Genomic DNA, 16,863 nt, shown 5'->3' on the forward strand with positions numbered 1-16,863 from the left:
AAAACACAATACCAACTGTGACGCATGGGGGTGGAAACATCATGCTTTGGGGCTGTTTTTCTGTAAAGGGACCAGGACGACTGATCCGGAAAGGATGAATGGGGCCCATGTATTGTGAGATTTTGAGTGAAAACCTCCTTCCATCAGCAAGGGCATTGAAGATGAAACGTGGCTGGGTCTTTCAGCATGACAATGATCCCAAACACACCGCCCGGGCAACAAAGGAGTGGCTTCGTAAGAAGCATTTCAAGGTCCTGGAGTGGCTTAGCCAGTCTCCAGATCTCAACCCCATAGAAAATCTTTGGAGGGAGTTGAAAGTCTGTGTTGCGCAGCGACAGCCCCAAAACATCACTGCTTTAGAGATCTGCATGGAGGAATGGGCAAAATACCAGCAACAGTGTGGGAAAACCTCGTGAAGACCTACAAAAATAAATTTGACCTCTGTCATTGCCAACAAAAGGTATATAACAAAGTACTGATATTAACTTTTTGTTATTGAAAATATATGTATTTTCCACCATAATTTGCGAATAAATTCTTTAAAAATCAGACGTGATTTTCTGTTTATTTTCTTCGCCTACTTTTGTCTATGAATATTACAGGCCTCTCTCATCTTTTTAAGTGGGAGAACTTGCAATTGGTGGCTGACTAAATATTTTTTTGCCCCACTGTCTCTACTTCAGGGAGGCGCTTATTTGTCAAAGCATCTTTGATAAGTGTGTATTTGTGTAAGTATATATATCTGAGAGGCATTTATTTCCAACCCATTTTTAGTGAATGACTCACCCGGCAATTAATTGGGGCACAGTGAGGGATGGTCACTATTTGATGAATCACGGCATAATTATTAAATAACCGTATGCCCTCTTCCCGCCATTAAAACAATTCCTTGGCCTTTTGTGTCATGTTTGACTGGTCCTGATGTGAAAAGGGAGGCGTGTATTTGAGTTGGGGGTGTTTTATTTTTGCAACTGACGCATTCATTGGGACAAGAAGGGGAAACTTAGTCTCCTTTTTTGTGAGACAACAGATTTAGTTAAAGTTCTAATTAGATGTTTGAGTGTGAGTGTGCATTCAGTTACCATTGTCTTTGCCTTTGACAAAACCCTCCCACTCGCGGAACCACTGCATGCTGATGTAGTATATGACCACTGGAGACTCCTCATCCTGGAAGGCCTTGTTCAGCTGCAGAGAGTGGAGACGTGGGGGGAGGAGGAGTGAGTGTTGTTGGAGAGTGGCAGGAGGGAAGAAGAGGAGGTGGCGGGGGAGGATTTCGCAGAGAATAAATGAAGTGAGGATGAAAGGACTCAGAGAGGAGATGGAAAACTAAATCAATTCTCTCTGGTTCTTTGCTGTAATTATACGACACTCTTAACACACTGCGCCTGTGTTGTCTTTCCTGGTAAATACACCCTTCCTGTTCTTGCTAAACATAGTGGTCTATAAAGAGATTCTGAGCATCAGTTGATACAAAATCTATCCACCTGTGCTTGTTATACAGTACACGACACACTTTTCAGACTCTTTTTCAAAGAGATACTGAAAATCTTTGACAAATTAAAAGACCTAGCAGTTCTGCTTGTGCCTTTTACAAAGCACCGAGTGAAGTCGGGACATTGCCACAACTGTGTGCACTTTCACACAGACATGGCATCCCGCAATCAGATACTTAGATGATGTCAGCGTTTATTGTGACCTATGAAATAAAGTGGTGCCTTGAGATACAAGTGACCCAACTTGAGTTTTGAGATACGAGCTGTTGTCCGATTATTTATTTTTATTTTTTTCCTGGCTTTGAGTTATGAGCAAAGATTTGAAATAATGAGCGCAAGATGGTATCAGTGAACTCGATTCAGCTCACATCCCAACAAGTAGCAGTTTGATATACACCAGTTAAAGTTTACCGTCAAACTAAACATGAAACAAAGAATTACACTTTGTGTATTTAAAACAGCCACATAACTTTGTCTTTATGCCCGCTAGTTTTAACACAATAGGGAAACGCCATAGACGGACGGGCTAACAAATAGAATCTATGAGGCAGTTACACTTAAGGGAACGGATAAGATCTATTCAGGGGTACTGTAGAGGAGGGTTTGTCGGGAAGTGGAATCTCAGGAGGAGCAGTGTGGTTTTCGTCCTGCCCATGCAATAGTGGACCAGTCTACATGTGTTTTGTGGACTTGGAGAAGGCGTTCGACCGTGTCCCTCAGTGAGTCCTGTGGAGGGAGCTTTGGGAGTATGGAGGGCCGAACCCCATGATACAGACTGTTCGGTGCCTGTATGACCAGTGTCAGAGATCGGTCCGCATTGCCGGCAGTAAGTCGGATTAGTTTCCGGTGAGGGTTGGACTCCGCCAAGGCTGCCCTTTGTCACTGATTCTGTTCATAACTTTAATGGACGCAATTTCTCGGCGCAACCAAGGTGTAGAAGGGGTCCAGTTTGGTGGCCTGCTTTTTGCAGATGATGTGGTTCTGTTGGCTTCATAAAGCCGATCTCTCCAACTCCCACTGGAGCTGTTCGCAGCCGAGTGTGAAGCGGTTGTGATGTAAATCTACACCTCCAAATCTGAGCTCATGGTCCTCAGTCGGAAAAGGGTGGAGTGCCCTCCGGATCGAGGATGAGATCCCTCCCCAAATGAAGGAGTTCAAATATCTTGGTCTTGTTCACGAGTGAGGGAAGAATGGAACGGGAGATCAACAGGCGGATCGGTGCAGTGTCTGCAGTGATGCAGACTTTGTATTGGTCCGTTGTAGTGAAGAAGGAGCTAACCTGAAAGGCAAAGCTCTCAATTTTCTAGTCTATCTACTTTCCTACCCTCATCTATGGTCAAGAGCTGTGGGTCGTGACCGAAAGCACAAGATCCCGGATACAAGTGGCCGAAATTAGTTTCCTCCACCGGGTGTCCAGACTCCCCCTAAGAGATGGGGTCAGAAGCTCGGTCATCCGGGAGGGGCTCAGAGTAGAGCTCCTCCTCCTCCACATTGAGAGGAGCCAGATGAGGTGGCTTGGGCATCTGATTAGGATGCCTCCCGGCACATGTCCCACTGGGAAGAGACCCTCCAGGTGGCCTGGGAACGCCTCGGGATCCCCCCAGAAGAGCTGGATGAAGTGGCTGGGAAGAGGGAAGTCTGGACTTCCTTGCTAAAGCTACTGCCCCTGCAACCTGACCTTGGATAAGCGGAAGAAAATGCATGGATGTACGTATGGATATTTGAACACAAAAGGTGCCCCCACACATGTAGACAGACAACAGAACAATACAGGCATATATTCTTTATCATCTGTGACAAACAACTAATATTACTGCAGAGTAGTCACAATAATTAAGTGAAACTACTTGGTTTGTATTTATGATGATATTCTACTGCCGCCTGGTGGCCAATTTGCACACACCAGAAGTCGTTGCAATGAATTAATCATGATGCACAAACTGTTTACATTCTAGAGTGCTATTTTTCTTATTATAAAAAGATATATATAAACCATTTTTGAGAAGCTGGAATAGATGAATGGTATTACCATTCATTTCAATGGAAAGATTTTAAAGAGGAGTTATGAGTATGGCCACAGAACGAATTAAACTTGCAACTCGAAGCATCACTGCTCTTGCCAGGTGGGGTGGAATTTTACCCCCCTGTTCCAGCATTACCGAATAGCCTTGTACACTCATTAGCATCTCATTATCAGATCACAATCAGATAATGAGATGCCTGACATAACCTACAACTGCTTTTAACAGAAAAAAGTGTCCCCTGTTAATCTTCACACCTTTGTCCTTGTCCTGCAGACTGATAGTTATATAGGTGACATCCCACTTCTGTTACGGCTTTTGGCCTCCTTATACTCCAGCGCCCGCATTGCATCACATGACTGACGCATTGGGCCGCACGGCCCCTCTGCGTCACTTGACCCGCACACGGCAAAAATTGTTGCTGCGTGTAGAATGCCTGAGATCATCTCTCGTGATTGGTCCGTTTTAGTCACATGCTGTGATGACGTACTCAGTGTTCCCCTTGGTTCCACATACCACCTACGCCACCGCCTTATTGATCGATTTTGCAGCATAATTAAACGTATCATCAGGTCATCAAGGTCCATTTGTTCTAGCAGACACTGTTTCACGGACGCCATTGTTGTTGCTTTGTTCCGGAAAATAAAGTAAAAACAGCTACCGGAAATGGCCAAGAAATGCAGAGGAAACTCCACCCTGTGGTGTCCTAACCAATACCAGCCGTAGCGACATCCCCAACTTGGAAGAGAACTGCAGTACATTTTCAAAACTGCGCACGTAGGTTGTGCTCGAGTATAAAGGAAAACTGAGCGCGGGATAGCCGCAGTGATGTCAGCGTGGTGGCCGCCCGCCCGAGTATAAACAAGCCTTTTGACACTGCTCCCGATTGCAGTAAAATACTGTATTTTTACAGGCGTGGGCAGCCCGCACTGACGCTATTGCTACTGCATGTGTCTCAATGCATTAATGATGAGGCTTTCATCAGCCTTACACCTCTCATCTCCCTCCGGGGTGATGAGCACAAAACGGTGGATGGAGAGTCGACTTACCCGGACAAACATGTCCAGCTCCGACTTGCGCCGCTTCTCGAGCTTCTCAACCTCAATCTGGCACGTGTTGCAAACGTACAGGTGATTGACGGCGGGTCCTCCTCCGTACCTTAGTAGACGACCAGACCCAATTAGACACGTGGGGGAAAAAATAAAAAGGGCAGCAGGGACGAGTCAGCGTACCTGCTGTAGAGGTGATCCCACACGTTCTGCGGTAGCACTATGGCCAGGTCATTGAAGTAGGCGGCTTTGTTGGGCGGCACACCTCACGGGACAGGAAAGGGACATTTAAACCAGCAGCTAAAGGTATCATGAATGAATGTAAATCCGTCTTTGTCATTAGTACCTCCATGCGAGCACAGGAAGTCGTCGTTGGAGATTGGCCCGGGCTCGGCAAAGGTCTTGAACTTGTTGAGCCATTGGCGGGAGATGTAAAACTGCAGAAGGCTGGGCTCCATCATGTTGAGCAAGCCTGACACCCTCCTGCGCTCCTTCAGTGAGTCCTCATTGCTCTTCCTGTGGGGTGGTAGCAGACCAAATGGCGTTATATAGTGTGAAATCTACGTAAAATGAAAAGCATCTAATCAAAATTTTAAATACTAATGAATCCAGTGGTATGTTCAAGATTTAAAAGCCCCAAATGCATTACAATTCAGTACAGATCCACCCACATTTTGGTGAAAAATACACCTCGGGGTTCATCATATGTGATGTCATGCTAGAAAACCTCCAGACTTCCACAAAAATCATGCAAGACTTCCACAAAAATCTCATGCACTAAAATTTCACGTTTCTGCTAAAACCTGTGACGCTAGACTTTGGCTGAATCTCCAGAGACTTCTGCTATGTATCATGGGACTTCAGTAAATCATGCGAGACAATCTCACAAGACTTTTGCTAAATTACATGAGACTTCCACTAAATCAGGCAAGACTTCTACAAAATTTCCAGAGACTTCTAAATATTGTGAGACTCCCATTAAATCACAAGATGACTATATCACGAGACTCCCACTGAATCGCGAGAAGACTACTAAATCTAATGAGACTCCCACTAAATCATAAGGGAAGACAGCTAAATTTCATTAGACTTCTAAATTCCATGAGAGTTGTGCTAAATCATACAAGACTTACGCAAACCTCTTAAAAGACTTCAGATAAATCAAACGAGATTTCCGCAAACTTAGCAACTTCTCCAGTTGATACGAGTCAGGGGATCCGAGCTACGGGTATTCGAGCTTGAAAGATATGAGTTAGGGGACAATGATTGTGGTTTCACTACGGGGTACCATTCCAGTGACCTTTTTGTGTGCAGGCACTGATGTGCTGCTTACTTGTAGAAGAGCACGTAAGCCTCAGCATTCTGGACGCAAGACTCTGACACCTCAGTCACACTTTGGTCATCAAACTCATACCAAAGATTGTTGATGTCATTCCTGCAGTAGGAAATGTAGTGGCCACCTGCAGAAGCGAGAAGAGGTACGGAGATATTCCATCTGCATTTGCAAACTATAACAAGAACGTGTTACATCTCTATGGGCGCCCACTCACTGCTAGCGGTGCCATGGTGGCAGATGACCGACAGCAGGTCGTAGTTGGTAGTCTGTGCTGAGCTGTCCTTGGCGAGGAAGGGCTGCAGGTCCAAGCCCTCCAGTGGGAAGGAGACGTGTGTGCCAATCTTGGTGGAGAACATCAGCTCGTGTCTGAAGCGCTTCAGGTGGATACACAGAATCTGAAAGAAAAGACATTAATGTAAATCAAAAGACTTAGGCCAAGGATTTGTTTTTATGATGTTAAGTATATACATACCTCTGGCAAACTTTGCATTTTGCAAAATTTTACTCCATTTCGTAACCTCGGGGAAAAAAAGGATAATAAAGATCATTTAAATGTTTAGAATATTTTAAACTAGGGTTGGAAATCTCTGGCATGAGGCCGATTCAATACATACCTAGATACAAAGGTAGCGATTCGATTCAAAAACGTTATCTTCACGGGCGGAACGATTCAATTCAGGATGGGAGCGTTACCATTCTTGATTCGGTGCAGAGAAAATGCGATGCTAATCATAAAGAACCTTGACTTAACCCAATTCTATAAAATGACATATGTCTAACCCTATTGTCAAACATTGAAAAGACCACTTAACCGCGAGCATTGTTGCTTTATGGCACTGTAAAAAAAAAAAAAAAATTAATTGTTTTATATCTTATTATTTGACTAGACCACAATAAATTTTTAAGATTTTCCCTCCATAAACTCAAACATTATTTAAAGACCCATGGGGGGTCGTTCACACCGTGCCATTCAAGCTAGGACCGCCACTACACACCAACTTTTGCTGCTTGCTGAGTGATGAGTTGACTGAATTGTCAACTTTTAAGTGCCATATTGTCTGTATGTTTACACTCTGGGGTGCACCTTTCGCCAGACTTGAGATAAGGTACGTAACATGACGTTGCATTCAATATTTATAACTCCTGGGGGAACACTACTTTGCTATCGCTGTGACGATGAAAGTACTAGCTTAACTACTGAAGAGCTATTTGATGTTGAAATAGTGACGCTACGGAGAAATGTAGTTGAACTAGTAGTCTCACGAGTACCCACCACTACTGAGTTTGGCTGTAAACATAATGATACCTGCGGAGCACAGTTCGAGGGCGCTCGCGCTTGTTTTATGAAATGAAAACCATAAAGCCTCAGGCAAACAGTCCCTAGCCTCACGATATCCGGTCCACAGCCATACAACAGATGTATCTAAGGATTCCTGGCAGATTTTGTATCGATAACTGAGTCTGCTACCGGTGGTCGTATCGCTCACCTTTACGAACGGATATCTGGTTGTATCGCTTTATCGATCCCAACCCTATTTTAAACTTTTTTTTTTTTTTTTAAAGATACTCACTTCTTGCATTTTTCACAGCTGTACATGTTGTCCCCTAGGAAATCAAAAATCAAAATCAAGTCAATTTTACAAATTCTTCTGCTAAATCATAGACTTACACAAAATGTTGCCAGACTTCCATGAAACCTGACGAGAATGTGTGTGATTTGTGATAAAGCACAAAAGACTTCATCAAAAAAATAATAGAAGTCTTTTAATTTAGCAAAATCAAAATTATTATTAAGTCTCACAGGACTTCTGCTAAATCTCGCAAGACTTCACAAAGCCTCCCCTAAACAAGACTTCCACTAAATAATGAGATACCGCCGTAAATCTAAAAAACGTCTCGTGGTAATGCCGCTAAATCTCACGAGACATCTGCTAAATAATGCATATGTACAAAACTCAAAAGACTTGCTTAATCACACAACACTATTGCTAAATCAAAAATAGAAAACTAGGGATGGGCATGCGACTATAATTCCTTAAAAAATATAATATTTTACTATATATACACATCCGATATTTTTGCCATAGTGGATATCTGAATGGATGTAGCGTAACTCCCTCATAGCTCTCGCTGATGATTCTCTTTCGCCAGTAAACTGAGATTTAATCAACAGCATCTCTGCTAGTGGCACTTTATTTTGCCTCCATTGCATCAAGACATGATTCATCAATTTCACACAATGGATTTATTGATTATTATGCCTGTCCCTAAAATAAACATCAACTTGCTCACCTTTCAGCTCGTCCCTGGCAAAAAAGGCTGCAAGACAATCTTGGAGCATGACCACAGGACCCCAGAACCAGCTGAAAATAGGAGGGGACACAAGATGGATGAAACCTGCTTTGCTTGTAAGATGCCTGAATATTCAAATCTGGACGAACCTCTTTATATATTCCATGACAAATGCAATCCAGCCCTGCGGCGCATACGCTTCCCCACAGGAGCCAGCTTTAACCAGGGACGTCTGGTGGGTGGCCGAGTGCAGCTTGGCCAGGTCTTCCTTCCCCGGGATGGGCAGCGAGATGTCCTGGAAGTTCTCTAGCGTGACCGACACCTAAAAACACAAACGGTCAACGTGTTGTTGAGCATGCTGACGTATGTTAGGGTGACCCAATCCCCCCTCTCGCCCAATACTGACCCGATCGCAAGTGAGGCACTGCACGGAGCTCACAATGGTCCCGTCGAACACGTCCGAGATAACGCTGCGGTACCTCTTCTGACACTTGCTCTTGGCTGGGGAGAATGTGCTCATTGCTGTGGAGAGGCAGTGAGAGGTCATACTAGATAAGAAAAAGCTACAGTGCCATCAAAAAGTATTGGCCCCCTTCTCAAATTCTCATGTTTTTGCATTTTTGCACTTTAAGATCATCAAACAAATGTAAATATCAGAAATTTAACCCAAGTGAACTTAAAATGCTGTTTTTAAAAGGGTGATTTCATTTATTAAGGGGAAAACAACATTCAAAGTTACCGAGCCCTGTGTGAAAAAGGAATTACCCCCCACCCCTTGTTAAATCATGAATTAATTGTGACTAGTCACAATATTTGGTTAATTTTCACTGATCACACCCAAGCCAGCTTACGTTCAGACCTGTTCAATCAAGAAATCACTTAAACAGAATATGTCCCGGCAAAAAACTGCAACAAAATCACCCGACCCAAAGAAATTAGAACAGTCAAGACATAAATTCACATCTATCAGTCTGGAAAGGGTTACAAAAGCCATTTCTAAAGCTTTAGGATTCCAGCGAACCATAGGGAAAGCCATCATCTTCACATGGAGAAAACATGGAACAGTGGTGAACCTTCCCAGGAGTGGCCGGCCTCCAAAGATTACCCCAAGAGAACAGCAATGACTCATCCAGCAGGCCATAAACTAATTCAGGACAACTTCTAAAAAACTGCAACACAACAACTCCCTTGCCTCAGTGAAGGGCAGTGTTCATGATACAACAATAAGGAAGAGACTAGGCAAAAATGGCATCCATGGCAGAGTTCCAAGGTGAAAACCACTGCTTTTCGGAGAATATTATATGGACTGGCAAGATGAAAGTTGAGCTTTCTGTCAGGTGTTTGTCTCATTACATTTGGCCCATTTCAGAAAAAGAACATCATACAAACAGTCAAAATGGTGGTGGCAGTGTGATGACCTGGACAACTTGCTATGATTGATGGAACCAAGAATTCTGCTCTTTAACAGGAGAATGTTCAGCCATCAGTTTGTGACCTCAATCTGAAGCACACTTGGGTTCTGCAGCAGGATAACGATCCAAAACACACCAGCAAGTCAACTCCTGAATGGCTTTAAAATAATAAATGGTTTTGAGGTGGCCTAGTCAAGTCCGGACTTGAATCCGATTGATGATTTATGTGTAACAGATATTAAAAAGCCTGTCTTAAAACTTTTGCTAAATAAGACTAACTTGGGAAAAATAGTGTTAGACTTCTCTGAAATAAAAAGGCTTCTGCTAAATCACAGACTTCCGTTAACCTCGACTTCTGCAAAATCACATAAGACTACAACAAAATCACTGTTTTAGTCGACTCATGCATGGCTAAATCATGCGACACCTTTGGTAAATCCAGCAAAAAACTTCTGCAAAATCACAAACTTCTACAAAATCACAAAATTTCTGCTAAATCACACAAACTATCTGCAAAAGCCGACCAAGCGTTGAACTAAATCCCACAAGACTTCCACTAATTCACAAGACTTATGCTAAATGCCATGACACTCCAGCTAAATCACACGAGCGTTCAACTAAATACCGCAACACCTCCGCTAATTCACACAGAATTCTGCTAAATCCCACTGTGTGCTCAACTAAATGCCACAAGACCTCTGCTAAATCACAACAGATGTGTGATTTATGTGTGAATCACAACTTTTATCCATCCATCCATTTTCTTTACCGCTTATCCTCACTAGGGTCGCAGGCTGCTGGAGCCTATCCCAGCTATCTTCGGGCAGGAGGCGTGGTACACCCTGAACCGGTCGCCAGCCATTCGTAGGACAAGACTTTTATTCCCACAAGATTTCAGCTAAATCGTGCAACAGTTTCGCTCAACCACATCAGACTTCTGCAAAATCTATATACACTTTTGCAAAATCTCAGACTTTCTAAACCTTGCGAGATGTCCACTAAACTTTCCGAGACGTCCATCTTCCAATGTGTCTCATGAGACTTGTGCTAAATTACGTGATACACACACAGGACAGCCCTCTGCTAAATTGAGCTCGGTACGCGGCCAAAGTGTGTGAGTTTAAATATTTGTGAGTTTAAATATATAAACTCACACACATATAAACCTTGCACCTTTAAATATTGCGTTTAGGGATACTCATACGCCACCAAAGTGTTGTTTTTGAGTAACACTGGTAGGAAACTTGTCATGTACCTTTTTTGTGTGCAGTGTTAAGGCTGGGCCACACAGAGGAAGCTTTGGGTGGGCTGCTGGACATTTTGTGGCCCTCCTTAGAGACTGGACTTTGAGGTCTTGTGATGTTGGACATTTGGATGTCTGGAAAGGACTCTGGAAGAGGAGAAAGTCAAACATTGATGACAGCCAACCACAGTGACCCAGTTAGGAATATTGGGTTTTCGAGTTAAATTTAGGATGAACCTAAAAGTCACGAACCTTTACAGGTGAACTTAATCTGGTTTTCTCTAAACCTGTTAATGCAATTGTTCAACTGTTCAATGTTTCAGTTCTTTTTCCACAACTTCCTGTTCGCTAACAAGAATCTGAATGGAAAAATTCTAAACAGGTGTTTGATCTATGAACATTTCCAAGGACGTCCAATTAATAGAGTAGCATTGTCTTCTTACCTGATGTCCTGCTTTGTGTCTTAATGTGTCCCTGACTGCTGATAATGGGCGTGGTCTCTGTGGCGGTGTCCACATCTTTGTCTATGTCCGCTGCCGTGTTAACCCCGGCGCGGTAGATGTCGTTGATCATGTTCTTTTCCTTCTGCCACTCCCTGTTGGCTAGGATGTCATCCTGCTCAGGAATAAGCATCTCTGCCTCGTTGTCAGCGCCAACGATGACTGTGGGCGCACCAGTGTGCTGCACTTCATTTTCGGCCCGATCGCTGCGCCCGCACGACTCGCACGACTGGAAGTCATTATCTGACTGGTTATGATTATCTTCCTTGGGCGGGCCGTCTTCTACCATGACGTCACTGGATGGCTCGCAAGGCTCGGGCAGTGTCTCCTTCAGCTCTTCATGCAGCTGGTCCATCAGGCAGCGCAGAAACTCCTGAGAGTCCTGCAGGCCAAAAGCAGGACGGAACGGCATGAAAATTGGAAGCGTTAGGGTTTGTTTTGGTGACGCACTAACACAGAAACCAAAACCATGTGTGTGTGAATACTGGATCAAACCATCAAAACGTCTGGGAATGTTCCATAGCAGTACTAATTCCGAAGCACAACCCAACGTTACGTGAAGAACCTCAGCTTTTTGTATGCACTCACAAAGGAAATCAACGTCTCATCCACTGTTTTGCAAACCAATTTATTCGCCTATGCCTTTCAAATGAAGCCCAGCAAAGCGGGACAATGCCGTACAGTATATGCGTGAGTTTAGATAATGACTCAACATCCCGCTATTAGATTCATTGATTGTGTCAACTGGTATAACGTATATAATTGCTTTTAACGCAACAGTGCGAGAAACCATACACTACTACGCCAGTTTTACTCTTTGTTCCCTTTCACGCAACTTCCGTCCTCTCTAGAATAGGGCTGGAACGAGCAAGTTTTTTGCGTACTTGGGAGTACAAAACATAGATTGAGGAATTTCTTCCGCCTTTGGGATCTGGTTAACTCATTCACTGCCAGCCCTCCCAGTCTCATACTATTGATACATACAGTAGGTGCCTGTAAATGGCAGGAATTAGTTCATTTTAAAGCTCAACCGAGCAGGTGCACAAGGACAACATGCTTACATCTTCAACGCCAGGGAAGGAGGATGAAGCGAAGTGGACGTATTTGATTCAAGAACCAGGAAGATGGTATCGACGGGCGGTAATGCACTATTACAGTTTGCAAACGGCCGTTAAACACAACAAAGATGATGGCAGATGACATCAGACAAGTCAAATGCAAAACCTGTGACACAGAAAAGCAACCCGAAAAAAAGACAGATTTGACAGGAAGTGTGAAATGGGTTACTGGCAAGCAGCGACAAAACAGGCAAGACGGTAAGTACAATAGCACCTTTCATATTGCCCATTAAACCCAGCATTTCATGGCTTTTCACTGGATCGCATGGGGGTACAAGTCAACCCGTGACTGAGTGTCCCAGGTTTCCATTATTCTCTTCGACATTGCCACTGTCGGGAAATTCAGGGATCAACTTTGATTGTTACTGGCACGCCACAATGCAATAGTTGCCCCTTTCACACACTATCAAAGCTTGTTTTACCCAGGATCACAGTCCTGCATGAAAATATGCTGCGATGTAATAACATAGTTGTAACAGCCTGTGTATAGAGGGGCTAGCGAGAAGACACAGTGTTGAATTTGGCACCTGAGAATCACTGCCCACGTTCTATTATGGTGAAAGCCATTGTCACTGTCCCAGACGATGGTGCATGCATCTAATTATTTAACACATTAGCTGTGTGAACGCCCCGCTTTGATCAGCTTTGTATGAATGGCACAGGCCAATAAACGCTGGCTCCATTTTTATGCCTATGATGCCCCAATGAAGAAAGAAATATCACATACCTGTTGAGAATATCCTCTGAACATTGGGTTTATGGCTTTGATTCCCTGGAACAGATTAGTTGGGACCACGTAGGAGGGTCTGTAATGTGACACAGTAATGAGAGCGACAGACATGAAGAAAGGTTACAGAGGAGCTAACTAATCTTAGGTGACTCTTCAAAAAGACGACGAAAAAGTCGCCCACCTGTTCTTGTGCCACAGGTCGCATACGAGTTTCTGGTAGCTCTTGCAGAGTGCTGGCTTCTTGTCTGTTCTCACCAGGCCACCACACTCAAGAAAGAACTGCGTCAAGGGCGGGCTGCGACAAAAACATGAGTTGTTACTGTTGGACACTAATAAAACTTAATTGTCTGGGGTTAACAGACATATTATGCATTACTCCACAGTTAGACATTGTTCCCAGTTATATTCAGGGGGCCATATGATGGAAAATAATTTTTGTATGCATCTTTGTATATTATAGCGGAGTCTCTGGAATTCCTGCCATCGATCAAGTATGAAATGAAACAATTACGTCGAGCTTTTGTTATTTGCCTGCAGTATTTCAGAAAATATGTCGGTGAGCGAGCCGTTCTGCGCATCTTCACTAATTTACACTGAAAACGGTGTATTTGAACACAAACATTGCAAGCATAAACTGTATACAAAGTACTGTACTTATTGTAGTGTCCTTAAGAGGTGGGGCATAGCAGGGAGGCTTGTAACGTCTCTGTGTGAGTGTCTGGGTGTAGGCTGTGGTCGACAGCAGCTCGCCAATGCAGACTACCTTGTGTAGCGATCATATTTGTCTACGAGAAGGCTAATCATAATTAACGTCTCCATATGCTATAATTTCTCATGTATAATATGAGTTTTGTTCCTAAAAGAATAGATAGAGCGTATTCTACTTGGGTATAAGGAAAATGGAAAAACATTTCACATTTGTATTAAAATATACCCAAACCTAGGGGTTTTGAAAAAAGTGTACTTTCATTAGTAGGGCTCGGACTCACCCGCTAAATGAATGACTAGTGGATCACAATCGAATCGTTACTCCATGTACTATTCGGAAATAAATACATTGTTCAACAAATGAAATATCCATCCATCCATTTTCTGTACCGCTTCTCCTCACAAGGGTCGCGGGCGAGCTGGAGCCTATCCCAGCTATCTTCGGGCGAGAGGCGGGATACACCCTGAGCTGGTCACCAGCCAATCGCAGGGCACACATAAACAACCAACCACTTGCACTCACATTCACATTGACACATACGGGTAATTTAGAGTCTTCAATTAACCTACCATGCATGTTTTTGGGATGTGGGAGGAAATCGGAGTACCCGGAGAAAACCCACGTAGGCACGGGAAGAACATGCAAACACCAAACAGGCGATGCCGGGATTTGAACCCCGCGGGGTCCTCAGAACTGTGAGGCTGATGTGCTAACCAGTTTCCCACCATGCCGCACCAATTCAATTATTTGAAAAGTATTTATAGCCCCCTGGTTATGTCCAGGTCGCAGTTTTTTTTTTTGGGTCACAGTGTCGCATTGAAGGATTGGTTTTTGCTATAAAACTGTTACTTTAGTGTCCTTCATTGAAGGATGGCTGTTTGCTACAAAACTATTCGATTAGCAAAAACGAGCCCGACAGGCTTCATTTCTAAGAGGCGCACTACAGTAACTTTGTGTGGAAAAACAGCGTATGGTTGTCATCTCACCAGTTGGACAGGGCCTGGAGGGCAGCGTTCATGTAGCACGTGTTGCCAATGTTCTTCAGTCCGGTCAAGCCTGGCAAGAGAAGAGGGAGTGTAGTTAAACAACTAATCAGAAACAGAAGTGGCCCTTAAAAAAATAAAATAAAATAAAATAAAAAAGTCAAATCTCATTCTGCTCAAGGAACAGATCGAACATATGTCAGAAGCTGAAATGTCAAAGCAGGTGTTGCCCTTTATAGAACAAGGAAGTCAAAATGGATGAAGAACCATGTGACTTCATCCAGCAAAGTAGCGAAGAATGAGTAATCCTGTCGCAAACAGAGCTCCTGCAAAATGGCTGCCTCGGAGTCATAACACAAGCCCTGGCATTAATCCGGCACCTGTCTTTTGCATACAGTAGAACCCAGATAAAATAGAGCCCAGATCAAACTCTTCTGTACTACCGACCACTTCAAATTTGAATTATTGTAACTACCACGTTTAGTTTCATGTGTTGTGCCCTTTAAAGGGGAAAGTGAGAGACAGAGTGGGGGAGCTGTAGTGCTAGCCTGGCGTCTTCGCAACACAAAAAAAAGTAAAGGTCTACATTTTGAAGAGTTAAAACGCAAAAGTCGTCAAGTGCAATTAAGACAAAATTAGAGCAACGCCAACTAGCAGACTGTTTTTAAATGCATCATTCCATGGTGCCTTTCCAAACCGTGCAAAACCAAACGACCACTATGTAAAACTTGCTGAAAATAAAGATTTAATTGCAGAAACTGCCGAGCGCCAAACGCCTTTTGATGCAGCTACTGTCATCGCCACTCATCAGGTTAGGTGTTCGTTCAAGAGATTGTAATTCTAGTACTCACCTGTTGTTAATATTTATTCACAAAACATAATTACCATTTCAGTGAAATTTAGTCAGACACCTCTTCGAGCAGCCATCAGGTTGTATTTGTACTGTCTTTATTAAATGATCTCCCTCATTATTCTCAAAGTGCTTGTACTGTCTCTTGTCGACTAAAGGATTTCACAATAACTTTATTTTCTGTGACCTAAATTTCAATTTACGTATGGACGAAAAGCCAAAACGGAACAATGTTGGCGCTTACAGGCCGCGTGAAAGGGCCTCATGTCTGTTGTGCACATGCATAACTACAGTGCTGCTCACCTCGAGCGCGCATGTCGTCCTCTTCCTCTGTCTCCATGTCCAGGTCTTCGCAGACGCCGATGGGAGTCACACGGAGAGAGGCGGGGCTCACAGGCGAGGCTCTGTTGTTGCCCTTCAGCGACATACACGCGCGTACACACACACACACACACACACACACAAAGAATGTTTGTTATCCGAACAGTGATGAATCTCAAAGGCGAAGATAAAAACACATTATGTACAGGTATGTGCCAAAGAATTTTAATATCAAGGGAAAGTCCATTTATTTCAAAAGGTGAAACTTGTATGTTATATTAGTTCACCACACACAAGGTTAACTATTTCAAGCCTTTATTGTTTCAATTTTGATGATTATGGCATAAATACAAAAAATAAACAAACAGTCATATTCTAAATGAAAAGAGGACAGGAGTGGTGGCGTGTACCTGCTGAGAGGAGGCGAGGGGCTTGCTGCTGGACTGAGGGGGCTGAGGAACTATTTTACGGTCTAGGAAGACCTCCTTGCCGCAGGCGTAACACCACACTCGCAGCGTGGTTAGGTTCACCGTCAGGTTGTGGCCCGTCTCCTGCGCGCAACAATATCAAATGAATCAAGCACATTTTCTGTTGTTGTTGTACAGTTTTTGCATTTCGTAAGTGAGAAATAACAAAAACAAGTAAATCTTTTATCTCCCGATTCCTGAAAACATGTCTGACCACAAGAATTTACGAATGTATCTAATATTAAAAATGGTAACAATTATCACATAATAACCCCACACCGTCTACCGACTACCATGACTTAGCAGCCTGGGAGAAGCTCTGCCATTATCAAGCCACGG

General features: G+C 43.5%; 1 protein-coding gene across 2 annotated transcripts in view; it reads right to left on the minus strand.

Annotated features, from left to right (window-relative positions):
- Window positions 1–16,863, minus strand: part of usp33 (ubiquitin specific peptidase 33) — a 28,613-nt gene that overhangs the window by 4,439 nt on the left and 7,311 nt on the right. For both annotated transcript variants that reach the window (XM_061693606.1, XM_061693605.1), the window contains exons 5-22: window positions 16,468–16,608; window positions 16,040–16,151; window positions 14,890–14,959; window positions 13,376–13,489; window positions 13,192–13,270; window positions 11,290–11,728; window positions 10,859–10,993; window positions 8,598–8,713; window positions 8,341–8,513; window positions 8,192–8,262; window positions 7,471–7,504; window positions 6,372–6,417; window positions 6,114–6,294; window positions 5,897–6,023; window positions 4,910–5,079; window positions 4,747–4,828; window positions 4,564–4,672; window positions 1,083–1,185 (exon numbers count right to left, since the gene is read on the minus strand). In XM_061693606.1, the coding sequence (XP_061549590.1) occupies window positions 1,083–1,185; window positions 4,564–4,672; window positions 4,747–4,828; window positions 4,910–5,079; window positions 5,897–6,023; window positions 6,114–6,294; window positions 6,372–6,417; window positions 7,471–7,504; window positions 8,192–8,262; window positions 8,341–8,513; window positions 8,598–8,713; window positions 10,859–10,993; window positions 11,290–11,728; window positions 13,192–13,270; window positions 13,376–13,489; window positions 14,890–14,959; window positions 16,040–16,151; window positions 16,468–16,608 (2,302 nt within the window). The remainder of the gene's footprint in view (window positions 1–1,082; window positions 1,186–4,563; window positions 4,673–4,746; window positions 4,829–4,909; window positions 5,080–5,896; window positions 6,024–6,113; window positions 6,295–6,371; window positions 6,418–7,470; window positions 7,505–8,191; window positions 8,263–8,340; window positions 8,514–8,597; window positions 8,714–10,858; window positions 10,994–11,289; window positions 11,729–13,191; window positions 13,271–13,375; window positions 13,490–14,889; window positions 14,960–16,039; window positions 16,152–16,467; window positions 16,609–16,863) is intronic.

Source organism: Phycodurus eques, chromosome 13 (genome assembly GCF_024500275.1).
Source record: "Phycodurus eques isolate BA_2022a chromosome 13, UOR_Pequ_1.1, whole genome shotgun sequence".
NCBI classification, from domain to species: domain Eukaryota; kingdom Metazoa; phylum Chordata; class Actinopteri; order Syngnathiformes; family Syngnathidae; genus Phycodurus; species Phycodurus eques.